The sequence below is a fragment of the Hemibagrus wyckioides genome, linkage group LG27, assembly GCF_019097595.1.
Source record: "Hemibagrus wyckioides isolate EC202008001 linkage group LG27, SWU_Hwy_1.0, whole genome shotgun sequence".
Taxonomy (NCBI): domain Eukaryota; kingdom Metazoa; phylum Chordata; class Actinopteri; order Siluriformes; family Bagridae; genus Hemibagrus; species Hemibagrus wyckioides.
In genome coordinates, this window is record NC_080736.1 from 15,457,567 (window position 1) to 15,485,100 (window position 27,534).

General features: G+C 41.9%; 1 protein-coding gene across 1 annotated transcript; it reads left to right on the plus strand.

Moving 5' to 3' along the window:
- Positions 1 to 14,916: 14,916 nt before the first annotated feature.
- On the plus strand, positions 14,917 to 24,764 carry rnd3a (Rho family GTPase 3a). Its single transcript, XM_058382126.1, has 5 exons — positions 14,917 to 15,180; positions 15,266 to 15,353; positions 20,128 to 20,237; positions 21,288 to 21,422; positions 22,072 to 24,764. Exons 1-5 carry the CDS (start codon positions 15,031 to 15,033, stop codon positions 22,318 to 22,320), a joined length of 732 nt encoding a protein of 243 aa, XP_058238109.1. The 5' UTR covers positions 14,917 to 15,030; the 3' UTR covers positions 22,321 to 24,764.
- Positions 24,765 to 27,534: the final 2,770 nt, after the last annotated feature.

Below are 27,534 nucleotides of genomic sequence, written 5' to 3' on the forward strand. Positions count from 1 at the left end.
CGGGTGTGCGGGCCCCCTCCTGGAGTGCCGGGGTGAAGGGGAGACGGACTTTGGGTCAGTGTCAGGGAAACTGCTCTACAGAGCGTGTGTAAACGTTTTAAACAAGAAAAAGCTGAGTGGGAGGGTGGACACCCCATGGAGAAGTGTACATGGTTTTACTGATGATTTTAAACCAGAGTGGAGGGCACTGTATAAACCACCGTTAACTAAAAAAGCTGCCGACCTCCAATGGAGGATTTTACACTGTATTATCTCTGTGAACTCTTTTATTTCTGTTTTAAATCCTGATATTGCACATGATTGTCCTTTTTGTTCACAGAGAGAAACAGTTTTTCATGCTTTTATTCACTGCTCCAGATTACTTCCACTGTTTGTGTTTTTACGGAGCATTTTAAGGTCTTTTAATGTTGTTTTTACTTTTCAGTGTTTTATTTTTGGTTTTAAGTACGTCAGAAAACACCGGTTCAGGTGCCAACTGATTAATTTTATATTTGGTCAGGCCAAAATGGCAATATACCTGAGCCGGAAAAAAACAAATTGCACAAAGCACTGACTGTGACGCCATAAAAATTCTGAAAAGGCTAATGAAATCTAGAATTTCAATTGATTTTAATTTTTATAACATTTATTTTAATACGTATTTATTTATTTATTTACTTATTTATTTATTAAGTCACTGTGACTTTTATATGTGACTTGTGTAAATAAAGATGCATAAAAAGTCAAAAAGTCTCACTCTGCCTCTCTCTGTCTCTGTCTCTCTCTCTCTCTCTGTCTCTTTCTCTGTCTCTCTCTCTGTGTCTCTCTCTCTCTCTCTGTCTCTTTCTCTCTCTCACTCTCTCTGCCTCTCTCTCTCTCTCTCTCTCTCTCTCTCTCTCACTCTTTCTCTCTCTCTCTCTCTCTCTCTGTCTCTCTCTCTCTCTCTTTCTCTGTCTCTCTCTCTGTCTCTCTCTCTCTCTCTGTCTCTTTCTCTCTCACTCTCTCTCTGCCTCTCTGCCTCTCTCTCTCTCTCTGCCTCTCTCTCTTTCTCTTTCTCTCCTTCTCTCTCTCTCTCTCTCTCTCTCTCTCTCTCTCTCTCTCACTCTGCCTCTCTCTCTCTGTCTCTCTCTCTTTCTCTCTGTCTCTCTCTCTCTCTCTCTCTCTCTCACTCTGCCTCTCTCTCTGTCTCTCTCTTTGTCTCTCTCTCTCTTTCTCTCTGTCTTTCTCTCTCTTTCTCTGTCTCTCTCTCTGCCTTTCTCTGTCTCTCTCTCTCTCTCTGTGTCTCTCTCTCTCTCTGTGTCTCTCTCTCTCTGCCTCTCTCTGTCTCTTTTGGAAGACAAGTGATTTTTTTCTTTGGATTATTATTTCCAGCACTATTTGTCACTTCAGTGTAGCATGTAGTGCATGCAGGTCGTTGAATCTCTGTTAAGAATGAACAGAGGTGCATTATATAAAACTTATTCCAGCTCATAAAATACCGGGAGAACGCTAATGTTGTAGAAATGCTGCAGAAAGGAATACTTTTGCATCTTATTGCTAAAAGACAAGTGATTGTTTTTTCCCCTCCAGACAGAAGAACTATTAAAAAGATCCACTGTTTTTATTAATACATCTATCATGATGACCCTATATTAAAAAAAACTGTATAATATGTATTAGAAGTAAATGTGGTTCTAAGTAATACTGACCTGGGGGTTGGGGTGTGTGTGTGTGAATACTTATACAACCAATAAAACCTTCCTGGCAAAATTGCTTAAACAGTGTGAGGCTAGATGCAGGTCTTGCTACAAATTCTTAATCATTTTGAGGTCTGCCTTCAACTAGACCACTTTGTTATAGCTTTGGTGATATGCTCAGGGTTGTGCTTTTGTTGGATGGTGAAACTCTGCCCTAGTTTCAAATCTCGTGCAGTCTGGAACGGGTTTTCTTGTAGTTTTGCCCTCGACCGTTGCCAATGTCTCATTTCCCGATGATAAAAAACATCCCTACGTCAAGATGCTACCACCACCATGTTTCATATCGATATCGATTGCGCATCAGACCATAAGCTGGCTGACATAAACGGCTGAACCCCTTCAAATGTTGAATTCGTATAGATAATTGGTGATGTGCAGGACACTGATGTGGCTTCGGTGACGGCTAATAAGAGAAAATTTCTATTGAAAGAATGAGCGACGTGAAGAGCAGGCGAGTGCTACGATGTGTGAGGTCTGAAATGAGAGAAAAAAGAATGTAAACATTGCTCTATTGACTGAGCCACGCTGTTGTGAGCCCGGTGTTGAAGGTTTGATGTGGACGTCCTGTGAGGAGAGATTGATGGAGGGCTTACCCAGGTGGTTATGATCTCATTTTCTTTCGACCAGATATCGCAGTCATTACATTTACTTTATATTTCCTCTCTGTGTGATGGATATACACACCGCAACTCGGTGCATCTCCTCCCAGTGCTGTTTGTTCTTTCATTTCAGCTGCTGTTCTGTTGGGAGAGAAAGAAATATGACTCTGGGAAATTCGGAGCAGTCGTTTTTTGTGTGGGTTGTGCATGTTGAGTGCACAGAGACAGTAATTTGGTGTTTACAGCAATATATAAACCCCCACCGGAGAAATTTCAGCTTTCAAATTTGCACCGAATGCCTGGTTCTGGTTCTCAGCTAAGCACGAAGCCGGTCTCCATGTAGAGTTACCATGAAGTTGACCTTTCGCCTGGTTTCGCAGCATTCGTTCTGGTTGTGCGCACTTATCGTTTATAACATTACACAGATGATTAGCTTCAATCAATATCCAGGAGAAACGTTTTGCTTTGGATGGGTTTGGAACAACAATATGCGAGTCCACCATCCATTGTCCACCACCAAGAACTGTGTTCTTAATGATACAAAGCATATATAAGGCTAACTGTGTCTATTTTAGGTTTTACTCTGAAAGCAGCAATTTATACGGCGTGTTAAGAGTTTGAAAAAAAAATAGGCTAGAGTCATCGTCACCTTTGACCCAGCCTTGGCTGGAATACCATGGACATTTGCTCACAAATATCCCACTACACTGGAAGAATGATGATGCTTTACATTTACAGCTGCTACATCTGCTCATACCTGGACTTGACCATATTGCAGTATTAAACTATTAGGCATAAGTTTTAAAAGGCCACAAATGATCTTGTACCAGAACAATGAAAAAAGACTTTGTGAATGTGTACAAATGTGTACTTTTACTATATAGACTGTGAGGAGAGAGATGAATGTGAGACAGCTTTCTCCATCATATTGACACGACCCATCAACTTGCCGTGTTCCACACATTCGTAACACAATCAGCTCGTTCGCTGTGGCTCTCATGGATGATATGCTAATATACTCGCAGGATCATGGTGGTCACGGCTGCTTATCTGACCTTCATGGTGCCAAGTTGGAGGTCTCCAAGGTGGCAGTCAGGATCCAGTCTGAGAGCTACTCGGCTAACCTCGTGGAGTGACATCGCTGATCATCTGCCTGCTCATAGTTTCACTATGAGTATCACTGCAATCTGGAGTACATATGGAAGGTCTTAGGATTTACTTGGCCCACTGTGACTGCCACAGACACCCTAATGATTGTTCCCAGATTCAGAGGGCTTCAGGAGGGAGCATCATCATGCACCAGCACCATCATGTGTCCCTTTAATTTCTTTTGGTTCTTGTATCTACTTACTTTCCCCATCACTCCAGATGAAGACTGGATAAAGAACAGATTATCTGAGTTACTGTAGCTAGCTTGAAGGTCCAGCCATTCTCCTACCTCTGGCCTCTTTCATCAGTAAGCTGTTACTGTCCACTTTTTTTCTTTTTTGCACCATTTTGAGAGACTGTGGTGTGTGATTTAATATCCCTTCTGACAACAATAACTATGCGTTGGTAAAAGTCACTGATATGATGCTTTCCCCCATTATGATGGTTTGATTTACACATTAACTGAATCTCTTGGTCTTGGTAAGCTCTTGGCACATGGTATGATGGTATGATATTGCACATGGTATTATATTAATGTACATTGTAATTATTGTGGAATTTTGATACTGTCAGTGTTTATTGGGTCAGCTCTGTTCCCTACTGAAAGGGGAGGAGTTATAGCCACTGGTAGGATCCTGTGGTTGTCTTCGGTGGTCCGTCTACATCTGAATGTGCTCCGGTCGGACTCCAGTGTCGCATGCAGGGCGTGTGATGTATTGTCAAGGATACTGGGAAGTTTCCTCAGCATTCTCCTCTCAGACACCTCAGCCAGAGCTCCAGCCTGCTTTCCTGATAAGCTTGTTGAGTCTGGCCATCTTCACCCTGCTACCCCAGCACACTACAGAGTAGAAAATGATGCTGGCTACCACTGAGTGGTAGAACATCTGCAGCATAGTTCTGCAGACATTAAAGGAGTCTCCTGAGGAAGTACAGACGGCTCTGACCTTTCTTATACAGCGCAAAAGTTATATCCCCTAACAGTGCAGCTTTAACTAACCTGAGACAAGTTTCACTTTTGTTCTTGTGCACTAGCGTGAACGTTCTTTTGTTTTGAAAAGTTGCTTGTCTTCGTTGCATGGGTAGAAGACAGGAATGTGACATTCTTCTGAAGGCCCCAGGCTAGGGTGCTATTATAATAACTAATGATGCTGATGGTGTATGGAAAACACCATATTGACGCTTTATAGGAGATTCCAGGCACAGTAGGCTTCAACAGAACGAGTCGTTCAACCATTTTATGCTGCATCCATGAATTCAGCACAGCTACAGCGTACATGCAGTGTTTATTATATGTGTAACATCTCAGATCTCAGACATCCTTTCAAGTCAATCATTCTCCTCCAGACGGTGCATTTACAGGATATCTTGCGGCTCCTGGACCACATGGGGATTTAAAAGCAAACTTTTCAAACCCATCTAAATTATTCAAGCCATATTCACATTGAAATACGGTGCATTAAACCAATTTCCCTTACTCGTTTCGCGCATGGCCGAGATGGGATATATTTGCATAAAAGCTTCTATCAAGCACGCAAGGTTTTTATTCATGAAGCTTCATTGTAGACTATTAGATGAGTTCAAAGACTAGCGTGATTGCTCAACGCATTGCTCGACAAATGAAACGATGATTAAAAGCTCTCTGAATAATTTAATAAGCTTCATTAGAGTTGAGTTCATTGATGCCTCCTGTGACGCAGAACATCAGAATGATACCTGGGAAGAATTAACAACAGACTCGAGCTGCTGCTTCTCATCGTTTGTAGGTAATGTCAAAGATGTTCAGCATCTCAAGTGCCGAATACGTCCAGGCTGGTGTGTAATGGAGTTGTTGTGCAGGCGAATACAGTGTTCTTCAGCCATGCTTGAAGTGAAATGAAATGAAATGAAATGCGGGTTGTTGAGTTATGAAAGGCGGCAGCCAGCTTTCAGAACAATGTTTAGTCCATTGAACCTTTAATCACTTCATTTAACCTGCAGGAAATCTCGCCGATTACTGATTTTCTGTAATAACTCAGCCTTGAAACTCTCTCCTTCCTCTTTCTCTCCTTTCTTTACCTTGCTTACATCTTCAACCATCATTTTTATACACCTTTATCCCACCTACCATTTGTCCACTCTTTCCACATGTCCTCAAATCTCCATCCATCATCTTAAGTTGGCCTGTCCACTATCTCTCTATCCATTCATTTTTCCTTCTTTGTAGTCTGCCCACTATCTCTCAAGTGTCCTGCTTTATGGACCTGATCCCTATTTATCCATCCATCCTCCTCTATCCATCATCTGCCCTCCTCACTCTCTCTCTCTCCTTTACTAGACTGACCACTGTCCCTCCCTCCATTCATCATCTTCTACATGACCTGCTCACTTGTTCATCCATCCGTCCATCCTCATTTACATGGCATGTTCATTATTCCTCCATCCCGTTACCCTTCTTCCTTTGTTCCTCTTCACTATCCCTTCATTCATCCCCATTAGCACCTTTATACCTGGCTCAAGGGACCTCTTTACGTTGATCCATCCTTCTTCTCTTATTAGTCCACTCTCTGTCTTAACATCATCCTCCTTTACTGGTCTGCTAACAATTCCTCCATTCATCCTTATGTACCAGCCATCTATCCATCCTCCTCACCACCACCTCACTATTCCTCCATTACATTCCTTGTCTGTAAGTCTGCCTTTTCTAGAACAGCACCTTCCTTCTTCTAGCTGGAAAAGCTTCTCATTTTCCAAACTGCTTTCCAAATTTTTTAAGTTTTCCGCCCAGATCTTCCATCTGTTCTCCAAAACTGACTTGCAAATATTAAACTGTAAATGAATCTGTATTTGCCAATGTGTGTTGTTTTCCAAGTTACTATATCTGTGTGTGTCCATAGAGTGTGTTTAATGTTTTGTTTGGTGTGTGTGTGTGTGTGCTTCCAGGAAATGCCGGAGCGACGGCAGAAAGAGGAGCGTGGATCATAAAGCTGGGATGAAAGACATTCCGACTCTCGGGTTCTTATTAACGGAGTAAAGTGAGCCGCTACATCTGGACTACAGTACACACTTCACATGAAGAATAACTGTGTGTGTGTGTGTGTGTGAGAGAGAGAGAGAGAGAGAGACAGAGAGAGGGAGGGGAAGTAGGGATGAGGAATAGAGAGAAAAGAAGGAAAGTCTGTAAGAGAAGATAAAATATAATATATATATACCTATAAAATATAAGGGAGAGAGAAAGAAATGGAGACAGAGAGAGATACAAGAAATGGCTGCAAAATGTTTGTGCACCCTTAATAAAGATAATTATTTATTTTGTCCAATAAGACATTTGTTCCCACTTTTTTTTATCTGTCCAGATGCTTTTCTGCTCACTTCCTCTGTAAAGAGTAGCTATAACCTTATTTGCATTAGCATAACCAGAAATATTTACATTTCTGGCATTATCCAGAGCAACGTATATTTTTATCTCATTTCATACACCTGAGCAATTGATGGTTAGGGGCCCGGCACTGGGAGCCTGGTGGACCCCAACACCTTAGTACAGTAGTCCAGCTACCACATCCCCATGTGTGAATGAACCAGTGTGGTTATGTGTAATAATCCCTCTACAACTACAGTTACACCAGTGTACTGGGGAAAAAGGCTTGTCTATCTGTTAGTTCTAAATCTAATAACAAATCCAACACCAGCCCCGACGGACAGATCAAATCATCAGGAATCCAATTCTCCAGTAAACCATATACAAGAAGGTATCAGGTGCTGCAGTGTTGCTGTTTTACCTGCCAATTTATTAGACACACTTGCCATCCTGGCTCACACTATAGGCATACAGAAGAATCATAGTCTTCAGCTCACTTTCTATCTCACACTGTGTGTGTGTTCTCTATGCTTCAGAGAATTTTTGTGGTTGCTGGAAGGAACCAAGATGAGAAGGAAAGCAGAAGTGAGAGAAACTAACAGACAGCAGAGAGACAGAGAGAGAGAGAGAGAGAGAGGTAAGTCAAGAGCAAGGGATAACAAGACATGTGCTGTAGGCTTATATATCACTCGAGTTCACTGCATCGCTGTATGTGAGTGTAAACCTACACACTCATCACCTGTGTCGAACAATCGACCCGAGGAAACCACAGCATGACCCTCTCCTCGCAGTGCCATTTTATGTGCACTGGATTCCCACAAATAAGCTTTTCCCAAACTCGCTAAGGCTCCGAGAGCACTTCAGGGGATCAAAGGCCGCATGCCAGCGAGGGCTCATGGTGGGGGACCCGCTGTTTGTCTCGCTTCACTTACACACACACACACACACACTCTGTTCCATCAGTGTTGTGTTAAGCAATCATGCCCTGCATCTGGAGATAATTCTCACTTGACCCAAGAGAGGATGCAGCTAGATAGAGGAGAAACATCTATTTTTAATTTCGCACCTCTCTCTCTCTCTCTCTCTCTCTCTCTCTCTCTCTCTCTCTCTATATATATATATATATATATATATATATATATATATATATATTTATATTTATATGTATGTATGTATGCATGATGATGTGCTATGACCTACTGTGTGTAGAAATACACAGAACATACATTAAGTCCATCATAAGCTTATATGAAAGATTGTATGAAAGCTGTTTTACCTGGAAAGAAAGAAATAATTTTTAAAAAGTTTGGCCACTTCATAATTGTCTTTAAATACAGATTAACTCCTTTGCATCCCCAAGAGCTCATATTTCTCAGAGTGAGAGAGACGCAGAGAGAGAAAGAGAGTGTGTGTGTGTATGTGGGTATAGAGCTTCTCTTTTATCTGACTGTGTGGCCCATCTCAGAGAAGCCAAAGTCAACGGCATACATTAAGCATGTTAGTGACCTTAAGACACTTAACTGAAAGTGGAGGTCTCTGTGGTGTAAAGTCAGTGTAAAATATGAGCGTTTTTCAACCACGTTTTAAAAATCGTCTGTTGGAACCAGCATTTGGTCAGCGCTAATGATGTGTGATGACATCTCCACATACGGAATCTTCATACGGAATCTCACGGACACCAGAGACACGAAGACCAGATTTGGTTTGGAAGACAAGTGTGATCTGTGATCCACAAAAAACACACACACACACACACACACACGTACAAAGTTCAAACCTACACACAGTGTGATGTCGTTAATCAGCCAGTCACTTGGTCACATGTTTGGATATACGTGTCTTCAAAGTTGTCCACTTCCACAACACACACCGCAAAGGAAGATAAGTTGGTTATCGATCCCAGTAACCGAGTACATGCTTGATTTTTTTTCCCCTTTTAACAAATCTTATCAGTTGTACCTGCAGTTAAGTTAGACTGTAAAGTTATTCAGGAGTCGAAAATATTAAAAAAGAATATTAAAGTATATGATTTATGATGTCACTGAAAAACGTGAACACAAAGCAGACTTTCTGTTCCTCAAAAGATGTTTTTTCCCCTTTTATAACACCACAAAAAATGTAATAATAACCAATCATATATTTTTTTAATCTATTTACATATCAATTTAATTTTCTTTCACCAGCTTTTCTTCATCACTTTCCTAAGGTGAAGCCTCCACCTTGAACACTCACAGTCATGGGAAACATACGGACTGTTATACAGTTCTGATGTAAACATCTCCTTACAGGAGGTTTTGCCATCTCTTTGCTAGATTACACATTTTGTAATGTTTATTTTAGCGTTAGATTATTATGAAGCATTCATCAAAAGAGTGCCAGTGAATTAGCTGTTGCTATAGAAACGATTGCATATTAAAATGAGAAAATCATCTAGATTTTTTTAGCGCTAAGTCATCCTCGCTTTCTTTTTCCCAGCACCTCTCCTGCTGAGAGACATTTAGGAACCTTCATTTCACAGCTCTGCGAAGACCCCAAGCGTTTAAGCGTTCTTTCCGAAAGCCTCCCGCTCGCCTGTATTCGTCCCTTAACACAGCTTGTGATACAGAATCCAAATTAGGAGAGATGCAGCAAGTGACCCTGTGGAGGATTGTTAAACTTTCCGAACCTATTAGAGCTTATTTCAGTCTGGGAGCTAAAAGCCCCTCAGAAGACATGGAATGAGGTTTTTTAAGTTGAAACAGGGACTATTTTCCACTCTAAATGCTTTTGAGTCACTGCAGTGAACATTATACAGAAATATACTGTTGGTATTACTAAAAGCTGAAACATTAACTACATAGTTTTATACACTTGTTCCTGTTTATCTTCATTATCTGGCATTCCAAACCCTCACACCACAACAGTTACACAATGACTCAATTCACATGAAGTTTATCATCATGTCCAGACTAGCTAGTATTGAGCAATGCGTTTGTGCTATTCTCAGGCGGATGACAATAAATCACACCCTTAAATGATAACATAGTGACATAGATTGCAAGTGTGATTTCTATTTAAACTTACGCATTTATCCAGATTGACTTTCCATTCTGTTGAAAATCATATCCTTGTTCTAGTAACAATAGGACAAGATCCAAGACATGTGCCTTGTTTGGTCTGGACCAGGCTTGAACATAAAAATGTTCAGTTCATTTCAAACTAAAATCTGGTACCTAGTCCATGCTTAATTGGAGGTCCTCACCAGTCCCTCTTCCCGGTGAACCATGGTTCAGTTCGTTACAGTTTCACTGCAGTGAAGTTTCCATTAAAATGTTCATCTTTAATAACATCAGAAGCAGTCAAATCCCTGTCTGTAACCCATGATTGATTTACACTGGAAAATATAAGAGCCACTTATCCCTCACAGGGAGTCTGGAGTCAAGGAATTGGGAACCCTGGATAGGTTGGCAGTCCGTTGCTGGACACAATCGCATACATACATACTACGGACAATTTAGAGTCTCCAAACATGTCTTTGAACTGGTGGAGGAAACCAGAGGACCTGGAGGAAACCCCTAAAGCATGGGAGGACCATGGAGGGAATAAAACCCCCAATCTAAGAGGTTCAGTGCAAACATGTTTCCTCCCCAATTCTCTCTCTCAATTAAATTTATGGCTCATTTGAAGTTAAAGATGTGGGTCTCAGTCTTTAAATGCAGCACACCTCCTGGGTGCCAGGAGAGAGAAGAGTCTTAATCTGTACCTTTCTTGGATTTTGAGGGTAAAGTTACTCGTGGCTCAAAGGGGACATGGAACAGGTGAGTTGATAAGTATCATACGGAAGTTAAGGTATTTGCAAATGTTTTGAAAATTTTATCGGCAGCAACAAGATATTGAAGCAATGCAGCAATGGGGTGATGTGAGAAAACTATCCTCAGATAACTTGCAGAGGTCTGATCTGCCAGGAACCAGTTGCAGTAGTCCATGTTCAAGAAAGCAAGGGATGAAACAAGCACCTGAGTGGACTGTGTGGAGAAAAATTGTCTAAAACCTTGATTTTCTGTATGAGAAAGCTATGTGACCAATCAACATACATGTGGTTGTTCAGGGGATGCCAAGGATATCTCCAGGGATACACAGCAGCTCTGACTTGCTGGGATTCTGTTTCCGGTGACGAGTCTCCGTGGGAGAAAAGTAAAGTATGAGTTTTTAAAGATATTAGCTCACTGTAAGAGCCCAATAAAAGAAGACACAGTACTAAGCCTTGTGGAACTCCAGTGGTGAGTCTGAATGGAGCAGATGTGGATCTTCTCTATGTTATCTGATATGACCATCTCTCCAGGTAGGAAGTAATCCACCACCCTGCTGAGACACTAAGTCTTGTATGGATGGACAGGAGAGGTTTGTGATTGACCGTGTCAGAGACTGGTGAAAGGTTGAGAAGGAATTCCCCTTGGGGTAATCTCCCACAGAGGACACAGTGAAACAAGGGAGGGTTCGAAACAGTTTTAGTGACATGGTTCTCGGGATAAATGAGTGATGTGGATGTTTGTTTGGGTTTTTTTTTTCTTTCATGAAACATGAACAAGGTTAAATTTGAAGAAGTTCAGTGCTATTGAACATGAAGGAATGTTGCCAGATTCTGTTATGTAAATATCCCTCCTCTAGGTTATCTTTTCCTATCTGAAATTAAATTTAGAACTGACGGTGAGAACATGAGGGAGGTCAGACCCAACAGAGTGTGTGTTGTGTCCTGAGAATGATTCGGTTTCCTTTTACTGAGCTTTTAATTAACACTTTGCTCTAATGGCAAATTGAAGCTAGAGATTAGTGATGTGCTCAGGCTTTTGTTCCTTGTTATTGTTCAGGGACGGAAGTGTTCAATCAAGCAGAGAGTGCAGGAATCCCTCTGTGGTTAAGGGGAACACCCTTGAACCACTACACACACACACAGAGAAACACATTCCATTAAATCTCATGTATGATGGCCATGGAGCTAAGCTATGAATATGAATTGATATATTTATTTAGTGGTTTATTTTTAATTCTTTTATAGGTCCGGCTCCACCTTTAAGCCAAATAATATTCCGAGTTCATGAGGTAACCACACACACATCCAATCCCATTCCCACACTGCAATCCGATACCTTTTAAGCTCATCAGCTCTCAGATCAGAAGAGCGACAGCGAGTGTGTATTGGGTTTTGCTGGCCTAGTAATGCTCGTCTACAGGTTGTGAGTGTTCCACGGCTATAGGGTTACCTCCCAGTTTGACTTCCTCTTCTTTCATTTATGCTGCACGTCACTTGTCACCTTTCTGAACAGGAGACCTTTGACACAACGCTAGTTGAATGTGGAAATGTTAGCAGCCACACTGAGTGAACAGCTGTTGACATAACGGTCTGTCAGGCAAAAAAAGGCAATTTTAAAAATGGCTGTGCTCAAGAGTGTGACATTGGCAGTCTTGGGATTTGAACCTTAGTCACTAGCGCAGACCCTTCACGCTATTTGTTTGCTTTTACATTTTTATTAGATATATTACACAAGGAGAGTGGGCTTTTACTGTGGAGATTGAAGGCATGTCTTTCCTGAGGGTCCTTAAACTTTTCCTTTAATGAAACCCAAAGGAAGTGGTCATTCATAACACTTTAATGACCTCTTTTCCCTGCGCCGTGTCGCTGATCAGTAGGTCGGAACTGCTCTTTCTTATTTCCCGTGATGCTAGACTCTTTCAAACGGAATGATCACCGGGATCTTAAAGAGCGCACTTGATACGTGACTAGATAACGACAGCATCGTAGAGTGATCACACAAAAGGGATGACACATGAAGGCTTAATCGATACGTGGCATGAAAGCAGACCTCTCCATATGTTATGTTTTGTCATATCCTTTTTCAATATGTGGATCTGCTCTACATTAAGGCCTCAGCAATCTCTGTAAATTATAATGAGAGTGATTTCAAGCCATGAAAACAAGGCTGCAGGATCTCACACCATGTGCTTTGTTGGTAAACACACACAGCTCGTCCTTATCATCATAGACTTTGATCTGTTAAGCCCAGATGGTGAGTACGGTTCGAATGCCATTATTAATGTAAATAGCATAACGGCGTTTTTTCGGCCCTATACAGAGTCACCAGCAAAGCTCTATTTGGCTGTTAGACGTTTTTCTACTGTGTTTATGTCTTGCATTCTTCCTCCTCCACATCTTCCTCAGTAATCAGATACAGTTTGTTAACACCACCAACCACACTGTATATCAGCCTTTCTTACAGCTGACTCATTCCAACCCTAACTCTGGTCTATTATAGAGTGCACACTTACAAACATCATCTTCGGGAGCTAGCATAACAGAAAATTGACGGGACATCAAAGGGATTTCTCTGTGCATGTGTGTATGCAACGTATGTAGATTTGAATTCTGTAATTTCATTCCTCAGAAAATGAAGAACAGATGCACACACACACACACACACATTCGAACCCCGTCTCTGTCTATCATAAAGGGGAAAAAAACAAGACACCCGAGTGGCAATAAACTGCCGTAAATGTGAACAGGGCTTTGTTCATTTGTGTAAATCACCTCTCTAGGCAGAAGAATGCAGCGCTGTGATGTCTCTGTTATCGGGAGCAGAGGATGTCTGGGATAAAGTATCACTTTTACCTTCAAAAGTCGATCCTCCAAGACAAATTAGGTGTGTTCTCATCTTTAGGCTTTAGATTTGCGCTGAAGCCACGACACTAATATAGCTAAGAAGTAATTGTATTTCTTGTCTGCGAATATTTTTTTCATCCTTTTTTTCAGTGATCTGCTGTATTCAGAATTTTTTTAATTCAATTCAATTTATTTGTATAGCACCTTTTACAGTGGACATTGTCTCAAAGCAGCTTTACTAAAGTAGTGAAACAAAGAAAGGAGAAAAAAAAATTTAATTACTAAACTGTTTTATCCCTAATGAGCAAGCCTGTGGCGACAGTGGCGAGTAAAAACTCCCTATGATGATATGAGGAAGAAACCTTGAGAGGCTCAGAAGGGAACCTCATCCTCATTTGAGTGACACTGAACAGTAAATAATGTCCTTTCTACAACAGCAACCAAGGGCCCATGAGGAACTATTAGGTCAGTGTAGTTTCTGAGATTATTATAGACTTGACGTTAATTCCTTGCTGTTGCATTACCGGTGTAATGGCAGATCTGTGACGGTGTGAAAGTCCCCAAGTGGTTCGGCCACAGCTGTCTCCTGGTCACAGGCTGTCCCCACAGATCCATCCACAGCATCAGTGAGCACCACCAAGCGACAAGACTCTGACCAGGGGTAGAGCCAGTGGTCACACTGGAAACTGAGAACACTGGGAGCTCGGGAGTGGGACGTATAGCTCGACAGTATGCTTGTGATGCGTATGAATGTGAACAAAGTTAAACAGATGTACAATACAGGGTTGCACAAACTTTTTCCTAATACTGCTTTCAAATGTCCTGTTATGAAAGCTGGTACTGCTTTACCCTGACACTGCTATGAGTGTCCTGTGATCAGATTGCTGCTCCATTTCCATCAAACCGAAGCCAATGAAACAGACTATTCATTATATGATCCGAAGCAGCACATTTTGTTTTTATTCCTTGTCCACATTGATCACTGGTTGTTTTAGATGTTTGCAGTTGACCTGTTGTTCTGTTACTGTCCTTAAAACTGTTGCACTGGTAGTTAAGAAACGGTTTCTTTTCTACCAGGCCTTACCAGATGGCTGGGTTTTGGCAGCCGGTTGACGGCTCTGGATTTTTCCACTGACATAAGGGTCAGATATGATAAATGGGGTGGTAAAGTCTAAATACAGCTTAACATGCGGACAAACCTGATCTGAAAAGTGGGAGCTAAAAATCAGTATCTTAGAGTTTTTAGATCGTCTGGAAGAAATGAACCAAAAAAAAAAAGAAAAAGGCTTGGACAAAAAATGTTACTCGTGTTTGTCACTTTTGGCTTTCCATAACGCGGCATCGCTTCTGCGCCGTCGTGAAAAAAAAAAAATCCTACATCCACGCGCAGCACGCAGTTGAAAAGTGGGCGTGATCAGAACCCTGCTGCAGGCTCTGTGATTGGTCCGGAGCCGGGTATAAAATGCCTGCCCGTTCGAGAGTTCGCTTTAGAGTAGAGTTTTTGCTGAGTAACGGATGCGCGTGCGTGTGGAGAAATCAGTGTGAGGCAGGCGCTTATACGGGATTTTTTTTATCTGTTTTTATAAATAAAATCCTCAAATGAAGGAAAGAAGATCGTGTCAGAAGTCGTCCTTTCAGCCGGGAATGGACGCGAGTCAGAACGTTAAGTGTAAGATAGTGGTGGTGGGAGACAGCCAGTGTGGGAAGACCGCCTTACTTCACGTTTTTGCCAAGGACTGTTTCCCTGAGGTGAGCCTTTTTTAATAGCTTTTATAAAAGGTATAACCGTTTAAGAAATGGTATGAAACGTTAATAATTGTTTCTTCTCGTGTAGAACTACATTCCCACCGTGTTTGAGAATTACACAGCGAGTTTTGAGATTGACTCTCGGAGGATTGAGCTCAGTCTGTGGGACACTTCAGGTAAGAGTTCATCTCTTTAAACCTGTCACCTGTATCTCTCTCTCTCTCTCTCTCTCTCTCTCTCTCTCTCTCTCACACTCTCTCTCTCTCTCTCTCTCTCTCTCTCTCTCTCTCTCACTCTCTCACTCACTCACACACCAACAAAAAATAATCCTGATTGTTAATTTTTCTGAAATTACATCAGAATTTGTGTGCTCACTCTTCAAAACAATAAAGGAGCGGTCCAGAAAGAAACCCATGAGTCTGATGGGGTGCCAATACTTAAAAGCAACAAACAAGTTGCATTAAACATTCAAAAGTTTTGTTTTTTAAGCCTCCCTTCATTATGTCAGGCTGTGATTTATTTATTTTAATATTAACGGAGCTTAACCATGGGTGATGTTTGTCACAGAACAAATTTCCTGTTCATTTCATTCAGTTATCATGGGAAGCCTGGTTTATTTGTGCGTCTTAAGGATGTGAAGCATTTAGGGACTGACCCTGATGACCTGATAACCTCGGCATGTCTGGATATGTTGGAGGTGTGAACCTCGGCACTGTACCGCACGTTGGAGAAGACTTTCTTCGGTCGCTTGTCGAGATGAGCTGTAGCGGTGTGAGACGTCTTAAATTAAAATCTGGTTAGTGTGAGCCCTGCAAACTCCCGGGCAAAATAAACGAGAAGAGACGAGAAGCAATGTTCTTATCACCTCATAATTCTTATCACTTCGAAGAGCGTTTTTCATAGAGGTCTTCTTTCATCTTGATCGCATCTGTAATGATCTAATCTTAAAATGGGTTAAATCTCACGAGTTTACAGGACGCTGTACTTCAGCTTCAAGTGGGACATTTTTAGTAGTGTCGCTCACACAAAAGCAGGAACAGCTGATCCTGCGCCCTCACCCACACGCTGTGCTAACACACAGCACGCACCATCCCACCACGCCCTTTTGTGGAAACGGCTGAGAAATAGTGCTGACACGCTCATTAGGGGAGTGAAACCACAGCACCGTCACTTCCCAGCTAATGTGAAAATACCCGAAAGAGCTGGGCCGTCTCCTGAGAATCGCTTTATCCTTAAATCCACAAAGCGGTGATAACGGGATGGGATAAAGCGTCAGATATTGCATTCCAGGAGCCAGTTGATTTATTTGTGGTAAGGCTGAGCTACCTGGGAGGTGCCCGCCTGTGTGTCTGGGTTAGAGTAGCGCGCTTGATCCCGCGGTCTGTAAGCGATTACCTCGTTCCTGCCGATCTGTTTCTCTTCCACTGGAGGAAAGGCTGGAATTTGGCATGCAGTGCTCTGGGTAATTTCTGCAGGATTGCAGTTTGACTCACCGTACAACTTGTGTGTGTGTGTGTGTGTGTGTGTGTGTACACATAAATGTTTTTCATAAAGCCTAGCTTTAGGTATTTACTTTAATGCCTCTCTGTCTAGGCCAAGTGTACCTGTACCTTTCACATCATGAGTGTGGTGTTAATATGGAGAGTGAGGGAGAGAGCCAAAGATGGAACCAGAAAGACAAACTGTTAGACAGGATAGGTGGCAGACACACACTTGTAAATGTGTTGATGATCAAGAGTACCAAGTTGCTTGATTATGCAAATCCAGACTACGTTATACATCATGAGGTTTACATCAGGACAAGAAAGTAGTTCTTGGGTGAGGCAAGATTGAGGGAACTGTGAATAAATGGTAACAATTAGTTTTGTTATATTTGCAAATCATGGGAGGATTTAGACTTGGACTTTTAATTTGTTGCCTCATAACAATCTCCTGATGTTAATTAGACAAGGATCCCAGCCTGTGATGCCAGTGAGACACTATAAAGCATGAATGCTGTTAGGAAATAAATCCCCATCTAGTGACCAGTCAGATTGTAGAATTCGGCAGCGCTGATCTCACAGATTAATAATAATAATAAGTGTTTGTTTTTAAGCATTGTGGACCAGACCCATATAATGAACAGGTTTCAGCTTTAAAAGTACAAGCTGTCTGTTCTTATGACTGTCTTATGTGATCCAACAGAACTGCATTTCCTGATTTGTACATAATGAAGTGGTTGAGCTGTTCATGCCCATCTTTGATTGAAATGGTCATCATGTGTCTTTTTGTTTATCTGGTGTCCAGTAGGTCAGGCGCTGCTTGTCGTCTTACAAGCAGTTCTTGTTGTGGGGTTTTTTTTTTTTTTTTTTGGTCTTCTGGGAAATGACAGAAGAGGAGATGGTTGTGTCTTTCTCCACTAGTGATCCTTTTATATCAGTAAAATGTCTGAAAGTTAAGTTCCTTTCTTAATAGTGTATGTTCAGGTCAGGCTTGTGCAACATTGTGTCCACTATGTGTCAGACCTGTTTCATTAGCCAGGAAATACCCAAACTGTGCATGCTCCATATGCAAGAAAGTTTTTGTATGTGTTTTTTTTTTTTTTTTTTCCTCATGTATGAGGCAAGAGACTGAAATCGCCACCTTTTGAACCTTAAGGCCTGACGGTCAGTCTCTCCTGACTTCCCACCAACCACCCCACTGGGTTTCTTCTCTCTATCAATAATCCCCTTATTGATGAAGAGCTTCATCCCCTACAGTTAAAAAGTCCAGGGGCTAAATGTCCAGGCTTTGAAGAGTTCCTATCCACCAGCAGCACTAATCAATACACACACACATGCATCCTGCTGGGTCATGTACTGAGCTGCCTTTTGTCTCAGTGTTATCTGAGGCCCAGATAATGAGCACAAGCAGGCAGTATGGTCCTCATTAAGGCTTTAAACTCCACCATTTGGCTCGACAGCGCATGCTGCCTTACACGCTTTCTCTAATGGCTCAGTTTGGCTTGCTGCCTTTTAGCAAGAGTGTTAGAGGAAGTTTTTAACTGGCACTTTAATTTACACTTTGATCACGCTGACTGCTCTCGTGATTGGACCTGAATACCACATCCTAGGATAGGACTTGTTTGATTAAGGAAGGGATTTGTTGGAGTGTTTTGTTGCGAGAGGTGATGAGACAGCTGTCTTGAGATCTCATGTTTTTTAGCCAAATTGTTGCGGTCATGTGCTCTGCTACCTAGAACAGTCACATTTGGCTTTAGTAAGCCATGGTGCTGTGCACATATCCACGCTAAAACCCTAATCTAAGGTAAGCAGACAGGACCTCGCCTGTTCCTGTTCCAGTTCCAGTTCCTCACATCTCTAAGCTCGTGAGTCGGATCCAGACCCTCATGCCTTACATTCCGCAGACGAAAGGTTGCTACAAAGCCTCCATTGTGCAAAATGAGCTTGGGAATAGCGGCCGCAGAGTCATATGAACGCTTATTTCCGTTGAGAGGATTCATACCTCTGTTAGCCTGAACGGAAATCGGATTGGAGCGGCTCCTGCATAAGTGCTGCGTTCCAACAAATTCTTTCCCTCTTTTTTTTTTTTTTTTTTTTTTTTTTGTGAACATGAAGCTGACACTTTTTTCCCCCCTCTCAAAAAGACAAAAGATGTTCAGATGTTTTAAAACCTTGGTGTGGAAATATTTGTTTTAATGTGGTTTTTCCACAGGTGTGTGTGGCAGCCTGGTCAACTATATATATACTCTTGTGTGTACGTACACACACACAGCAGCTGGACATTCCACAGAATGAAGTCTGAGGAGAATGAGAAGGGAACCATGTGTGAGCAAGATGGATTTATATGGTCTTGAGGGGTGTGTGTGTGTGTGTGTGTGTGTGTGTGTGTGTGTGTGTGTGTGTGTGTGTGTGTGTGTGTGTCAACACCAGCAAGTCATCGAAAGGTCACACATTAATGCATCTCTAACATAAACCTGCGTTACACATGCCTCAACCTGGCGTACTTAAACATTCTCCTTACAGAGGAGCACACATTGGTTGTAGAGGAGTGAAGAATATCAACCAAACCACAGGAAAAAGATGGTTCAGGAAAGTTTTAAAGTTCCTCCAAGGATCGCCTCGAGGTCGATAATGCCGTTTCCTGACTCCTCTTTGTAGATACTGGGAGACTCTATCTCCTCCTGGGGTTTACAGAGATTAGACAGGCTTTGAGCAGGATTGGGAAAATATTTAAGGGGGGGGTCATGCTTGCGGTTTTGTTTGTTCTTTTCCTCTTTCCACGTTTTGCCGTGATCTCTGTGCTTACCAATGATGGTTTTCTCAAACGAAAAGATTTTGTTTGCTCACTGCTTTTTGTATTCCATGCCGGAAACCAGCAAACGGAAGCGCACAGGATGAGAGAATCTGATTTGTAACCTTCACCCTGAAGACTGTGGTCAGAAAAGTGTACAAAAGATTATCAGGCTCCGTTTCCTGTGGGTGAAGCTTCTGAGGCTAAGACTAGGATAAAAACGGCTTCCTTTTCAGACCCTTTATTGATCATACTCCTTGTCTGCTTCCTCCATCCTCCGTGTGTGTGTTGAGTACAGACCTCCCACGTGTCACACCGGACACAGAAACGAAATTCTCCAGATTCCTGGCTGAAAGCTGTGCATGTGGGAAGCAGAAAACCCCTGCGCATAATGAATTTTAAAGGGGCACAGCCACTAAATATTATTTATTCCCACTGAAAGCGTCTGTTATTTTATTAAACGTAAACCTATTGTGTATGCTGAACACCAAGCAACAAGAAAGCGGGGTATTTGCAGTGCATGTGGTTATAATGGAAACTGACTTTTTAAAAGCAGCATGTCGTACACAGTCAAGTCTAGTTTCTCTCTAATCAGGTTTGATTCCCCGAGTGTCTTTTGTGTACATGTCTGGGCTTAACCTTTTTTTTTTTTTTTTTTTTTCCTTCTTCGTGTTACAGGCTCACCATACTACGATAACGTCAGGCCGCTGTCGTACCCCGACTCAGATGCCGTCATCATCTGTTTTGACATCAGCCGCCCGGAGACTCTGGACAGCGTTCTTAAAAAGGTGTGCACCGCTTGCTTCTAACACAAGTCAAATTAACCTGAACATCATGTCTGTAATGAGCATTACTCTTTAAATGTAATCTTTACTGTGGATTTTGTGGAAGTTTTGTACTGGAGGAGGTTTCACCTGAGCAGAACCTAAGTGTTGTGGAATATTAGAAAGCACTCAGGCCTTGGGGAAAGTATGTAACTGGTTTAAAACCACTTCCTGTCCAAAAGAGGACACCTAATCCCTGTAAAACACCCGGAGCAGGGATGTGGAAAGCAGACCCACACAAGGAAACAACCTTTCTCATAAGTCAGTGGAGAATGTTCAGTGTCGAAGTCAGCGCACTGCTTTCCTTTAACCCCTTAGAGAATGTGACACGGTTGCGTGTGTGTGGTTAAAGTCGTTCAGCGAGTACACAACACAAGCCTCATTCACACTAGGGTAATTGATGCTTATGTTCTGTTATTGTTCACATGGCAGCTAAATATATTGAATTGACTTTCTAAAGCATTCCGCTGCTCAGTCATGAGGGTTAAAAGCATTCGGTTCTGAAGCTGTATTGGTTAACTGGGATATGAGAAGGGGGGAAAAGTTTCAGGCCCCGCTGAGCAAAATGGCAGTGCCAAAGGACCCTGGGAAAGGGAGCATGGAAGGTGCTCATGTTCCTGTGGGAACAATTGGCTGTGTGTCCTAGTGAACCGGATCCTGGCGACTTGCAGTAGAGATAAATGCTCCAGCATTGCATTATTGGAGATTAAACCGTCCGGTTTAGACACACACACACACCCTCTCTCTCTCCAGCTTGTTCTGTTGGGGAAAGGAATGTGGATCACCTGTGAGACTGAAAGCAGAGAGATCAAGAGATAGACCCAGTGAGGGATTTAAGAGCTACCTACTGAGAGACTGAAAAGAATGTACAATCTAAATATAGCAAGAGAGTCTTAAAATAATGAGAGATCGTATAGAGCAGCTCTGAGAGAAGGTTTTTAAAGCCGTTCCTTAAGGTCTCCATAGATTTGCTGGTTTGCTCATGGTTCGCTCTGTTCTCTCGTCCTCTGTTAGTGGAAAGGAGAGATCCAGGAGTTCTGCCCCAACACCAAGATGCTGCTGGTCGGCTGCAAGTCGGACCTGAGAACAGACCTCAACACCTTGGTGGAGCTGTCCAATCACAGACAGATGCCTGTGTCATATGATCAGGTGAGATGCCAACACTGACCAACATCTTCAGGTTGCTTCTGTGTTGCAATTGCCACAGATGTCTGTTAGACCTCAGTTATAAACACTGTAGCAGAGAACAGGAGAGACGGCACGAGAGATCTCGTCTCTTCCCCTCATAATGCTTCTCTCTCTAAGCAGCTTCAGTTGTTTGAGTACTTAATTACAAGAACGTGTCCTCCTGGCTTCTAATGAAAGTCATTTTGAAAGTAATTATGATGCTAAAGATTACGAGTTGAAGATATCAGATGAAAGCAGTGTGTGAAATTGAGTAAGTTCAGCTTAATCAGTCTGACGTCTGATCTCAAATCAGCTTTGGCTCAGTTACTCCAATGACAACAGAATGTATGAAACTTTACCTGCTCCTTACTTTTATTTTAACGCGATGATTAGGATAAAATGCCTGAAATACTACTTGGAGTTTAAATATTTACTTGTTTACAAGTCAAAGTCCCAAAATGGTACGTCACCTGATTTCATGTTTAGTAAAGTAACGTGCACTTTTGGATACAGTTTGTGTACTGTCTCTCTAATTATAGAAACATCCCATGATTAATGCTTTTTATTCTAAAGTCATACCGTAGAAAATGTTTGGCTGGAGAATTAAACACACCTCCTTCTTCGTCTCCAGGGTTCCGCGATGGCTAAACAGATCTCGGCTCCGTACATCGAGTGTTCGGCGCTACAGTCGGAGAACAGCGTGCGGGACATTTTCCACGTGGCGACGCTCGCCTGCGTCAACAAGAGCAACAAAACTGTCAAGCGCAACAAATCGGCACGCTCTGCCAAGCGCATCTCGCACATGCCTGGCAGGCCTGACCTGGCTGCCGTGGCAACAGACTTCCGCAAGGACAAAGCCAAGAGCTGCACAGTCATGTGATCTCGTCTTAATGAAGAAAGGCATTCTGGGACATGTGGGTGGAGGAAAAAAAACGGCAGGTGAAGGGGATAACCATACAAGTGGGGTTTAAAAAAAAAAAAAAAAAAAAAAAATATTACTTAAAACAAGAATTTTAAAGTGGAGCAGGGAAGGAGAGATGCTTTAACTCTCCTGGTTTGCAACGCTGTATGCAAGTGTTTCACTTCCTGTAACCTGACAGTAAGTGGAGAGTGTCCTAAAGCCATGCCTCGTCCGTTCCCCCAGCATCCCTTTAGAGGAAGTGCGCTCCCTCTGACCCAGCAAGAGGCCATGCTTCTGGATCCTGATCGGAAGCGAAAAAGGAACTTGTGGTTTCAGCAGAAAATTTGAGGAGGAACTGGCACAGAGGCGCATATACACGACTTCACCCAGAGCAACAAGGGGTGTTTGATGAAGGAAGCTGAATCATGGACTGTGTGAACCGTTCCCTTCTCTCCTGACTGAAAACGAGGAGAATGAAGCAGAAGAGAAATAACTGTTTATCACTGTGCTTTCCATTCACTTCTCTTTTTCTGCATGGCTGCTTATCCAGATGTTCGCTCTCTTTATAGCTGAGCTCAGCTCAAATGATTATGCACATGTGGTCACCATGGATACACCACTTCTACAGCCCTTCTTTAGCCGTTTTCAAAAACGGATCACATTTTCACATTGAGGTTTTATATTTAGAGTGAAAGAGGATTCGAGCCACTTTCTCCGGAAAGTCTCTGGCACTGTTGCTAAATAATTGACCGCATACATTGGGTCAGGATGGAAGGGTTAGTTTCAGCAAAACGAATACACAAAAGAAAGGGAGAAAAGCGAGCACTCCCTATGTGTCTTCCGAATGGATTTGTCTGTCGTGATTGCTGAAGAGCAGCACAGCTTTATACGTCTTAATGTATTCACAGCTCAGCCCAGTGACTTGAGAGATACACATTTTGTTCTAATGAGGCAACATGATAAAGCCAGGTGACTGGACATCCACTGACCCTTCACCCAAATCCCACACTCCTCTAATTACAGTTCATACCCATGATCACTTTCTGTAATCAAAAACAGAACAAGGACAATCTTAAAACCGTAACTTCACCTTCTACCAGGGTTTATTACGATGAGCTCTGTTTTAGCATTATGCCAGAGCCGTAGCGATCTGGTGATGAGGATACATTTATTAACATTCATGGACTGTGTCTCCAGTGCAGCAGCAGAGCAGAGATGTCTTGTGTGTTCTGATTTCTCTAACGTGATCAGCATTTTTTTTTTTTGTCTGTTTGGAGCGAGGAAAAAGAACGGCTGGCGATTGTATAGCTGCTATAACAGAAGTGATAACAGGAACTAACTTGTTGTTTCTAGTCGCTTTAAATGTTAACTGTGGATTTTAGAAAATATGGATCTGCTGTCGTGTTGGAGGATTAAACCACTTCAGCATGTGGTAATGGTGGAAAATAATCACACCACAAGGTCATTGATTAGTTTCCTAGAACGCCCCGACGTGTTCAAATCAATCGCCAGTTTACTCGCCCACACCAATGCATCCTGGGATTGATCGCTTGCTTAGTTAAACGTAACTCCTAGCTAACAGGTATGGTGTAATCTTCAGTTCTGTTGAATAATGAAGCTGTGTATTAACCTCAACATCACAGAGAAACTATTCCAGTACCTCCATTTTAAGCAGCAGCGTGAGGAATGTGTTTATGGCGGGTTTGATTTGAAAACGTTTTCGGTTTTGTCTGTGGAGAGTGGAGCAAGTCAACGTGTAAGACGTGTGTGTTTGTACGTGGTGTTATGTAACGGAGGCCACTAGTAGGTGCTGTGCAGGTAAACCTCACTCCTCTGATCTCAAGAGGTGCACTAGTGACTGACTCTAGTGGCTGCAGTCTTTAGCCTCCTTGTTTAGTGCGCCTGCCTCCCATGCCGGGGACCTGGGTTTGAGACCCACTTGGAGCGGGTGCGAATAGGACCCGGTGGGGAGGGGGTTACAGTTACACTATGCAGATCATTCAAGAGAGGTGTTGTCTGATTGAAGGACGGGCAAATGAGAGAGAGAGAGAGAGAGAGAGAGAGAGAGGACCCAGTTTTATTGTTTTTTTTGGGGGAAAGTTTAGACCATGGTATATGTTGAAGGTCAGTAGTTGCACTTTGAGTTTGATCTTTTACAAAAAAAATAAATAAAAATTTCCTGTCTTTAACTTAAGACCTTTAGGCTTTCTTCATATCTGTTCACATGGGCAGTATTAATGTGTCCCCCTTTTTGTATTTAAGTGTTAGATTGTGTAGTCTTCTATAAAATTAAACAAACTGTTTTTATTTTCTTCAAATCCTGTTGTGTGTTCTGTCGATGTCCCTCGTTAATATTTATTGAATTGTTTTTTGCTCTAATTATTAAATGTAAAAACAAATTAAAAGCATTTTGATATAAAACCGATTCTGTCACTGGTTTATTTCCTTTGTTTCCTCTATTGGTTACAGATGTTGCATTTAAAAAAAAAAAAAAAAATTCCCAGCCAAAGCTCATATGCTAATCAGGTGACTGTTCAGACAAATCCAGACCTGTAAACATATGACTGAGTCTGAGCAACAACTCATGATTTGTCATTCTAGGAAAACCAGCTGGATTTCTCTGTGGGGTGAGTACAGTTTTACTTCATAAATCTCCTGAGAAAATGTGAATATAAACCGATCAGGCATAACATTATGAGCAGTGAGAGATGAAGTGAATAAGACTGATGATCTCCTCATGGCACCTGTTAGTGTGTGGGATATATTAGGCAGCAGGTGAACATTTTGTCCTCAAAGTTGATGTTAGAATCAGGAAAAATGGATTTGAGTGAGTTTGACAAAGGGCCAAATTGTGATGGCTAGATGACTGGATCAGAGCATCTCCAAAACTGCAGCGCTTGTGGGGTGTTTCCAGTCTGCAGTGGTCAGTATCTATCAAAAGTGGTCCAAGGAAGGAACAGAGGTGAACCGGTGACAGGGTTATGGGCGGCCAAGGTTCACTGATGCATTTGGGGAGTGAAGGCTGACCCGTGTGATCCGATCCAACAGACGAGCTACTGTTGCTCAAATTGCTGAAGTTAATGCTGGTTCTGATAGAAAGGGGTCAGAATACACTGTGCATGATGGGTTTTGGCGGTAAAAGGGGGACCAACACAATATTAGGCAGGTGGTCATAATGTTATGCCTGGTTGGTACACGTCACCAAAATGACACACACGTGTTTATCCTATTGTCTGGTTTTACTTTATAACATTGATCATTGCAGGCACTAGGGTAAAGATGTCAGGTTTAACAAACGCACAAAACTTAATTTCTGCACAATATTCAAGTACTGGTGAAACTGTGTACATACTTTTAGCCAACTGCTCCTGTACAATCACAAATAAATAAATAAACAAACAAACCTATACACACTCTGCAGGTGTGTTGAAAGTGATTTAATTTTGTTTAAATATCACTTAACAATGGATAAAGCAGCTTTACAGAAATCTGGATATACAATTTTAAACGTTTCTCCCTAAAGACGGTGAAGAGGAAAAAACTCTGAGAGGTCATGAGGAAGAAACCTTGAGAGAAACCAGACTTGAAAGGAAACCTCATCTGTGTGACACCGGAGAGTGTGTGTTCATACGAGCATGAGTAAGAGCATCATAAGAGTAATGAACTGCTCAGAGATGGAGACTTGAGTGTAAAATGTTAGAGCTTTTACAGTCCACAGCTATATTACATAATCAAATGGAAACATGAAGTCTAATGAACAGTGTTATTTCCTCACCGATGATGAATCGAGTAAATGATAAAGCCTGACATTAATGGAGGTTAATATGACCTTATATGCCTTTAAGTCCGTATATGCAGTATTATAACATGTCTATAAAGGAATTACATTCAGAAAGATTTGTGTTCTAAAGGAGCGTAGGGTGGCATAGAAGATGTATTAGCTGAGCTTAATGGGGTGTATTGAGGCATGTGCACATAAGCACTGAAGATCTGCTAAAGGATGGGTGGTTTACCATCACACTCATACACACACACTCAGCTTTTAACACCTGTTTGGTTTAAAGGAAATGATATCATGCCTATACAGCTGAACACACACACACACACACACACAGGATGTAATTGAATTACCATTCAGCCATGGGATGTTTCTCATGCTGCCTGACGTCACGTCACGTTTGTTTTTTTGGATGACGTGACATTACACTTATGCTCTAGGTTGGTCAGGATGTAGTGTATGTATGTGTGATCAGTGTTCATGAATATCGAGTGATTAGTAGTAGCCAGAGTTAGATTTCTGTCAGATGTTTGAACTTTTCTTGACCAGTGGAATAGAAACGCTGAGGTCTTGTTCTGGTACAAACGCATCCATCAAGAATTTCCACTGAGCTGTGTGTTGGGCTTCAGGATTTTCTCACAAAGCATTCCTGAGCACTTTAATAGTCACCTCAGGGGTCAGGAAGGACATGCAGAATGGAACAAACGTTTACTACGACACTTGAATTACTACAACAGATTTTTTATTTAATATATATATTTTACATTTTATTTAATTTTATTTATTTGTTTTTTTTTTTTTTTACATTTTTTCATTTTATTTTATTACTTTTATTTTCTCTCTCTCTCTGTCTGTCTGTCTCATCTGTCCATCTCTCTGTCTGCCTCTCTCTCTCTCTCTCTCTGTCTTTGTCTCATCTGCCCATCTCTTTCTCCCTCTCTCTGTCTGTCTCTTTCTACTTGTTTGTTTTTGTCTGTCTGTCTCTCCCTCTCTCTGTCTGTGTCTTCTGATGTCCTTATATCCAATTGATGTTAGAAAGTGAAATGAACTGTATAAAGCTTATAAACATTATCCTGAGACTTGAGAACACAGCATTCTTCACTCCTGAGACACACACACACACACACACACAAAGACTGGATCGATATCTGTCGTCTGAAGCGCTTTGTGCCTCAGACCCTCCTGCTGGGGCGATCAGTCATGCACAGCTGCAGAACAGAGAGACGTAAAGCTACTAAAGAAAACCTGGAAGTTGTTGGCTATTTTTTACACACACACAAATCTTTAGAAGGAATCTATCTATCTATCTATCTATCTATCTATCTATCTATCTATCTATCTATCTATCTATCTATCTATCTATCTATCTATCTATCTATCTATCTATCTATCTCTCTATCTATCTCTCTATCTAT

Excerpts from the sequence above, each read along its gene's own strand:
- rnd3a (XM_058382126.1), top strand. The coding sequence starts at position 15,031 with ATGAAGGAAAGAAGATCGTGTCAGAAGTCGTCCTTTCAGCCGGGAATG. Across the intron at positions 15,181-15,265 it reads CCAAGGACTGTTTCCCTGAG|AACTACATTCCCACCGTGTT; the intron begins GTGAGCCTTTTT and ends CTTCTCGTGTAG. Across the intron at positions 15,354-20,127 it reads CAGTCTGTGGGACACTTCAG|GCTCACCATACTACGATAAC; the intron begins GTAAGAGTTCAT and ends TTCGTGTTACAG.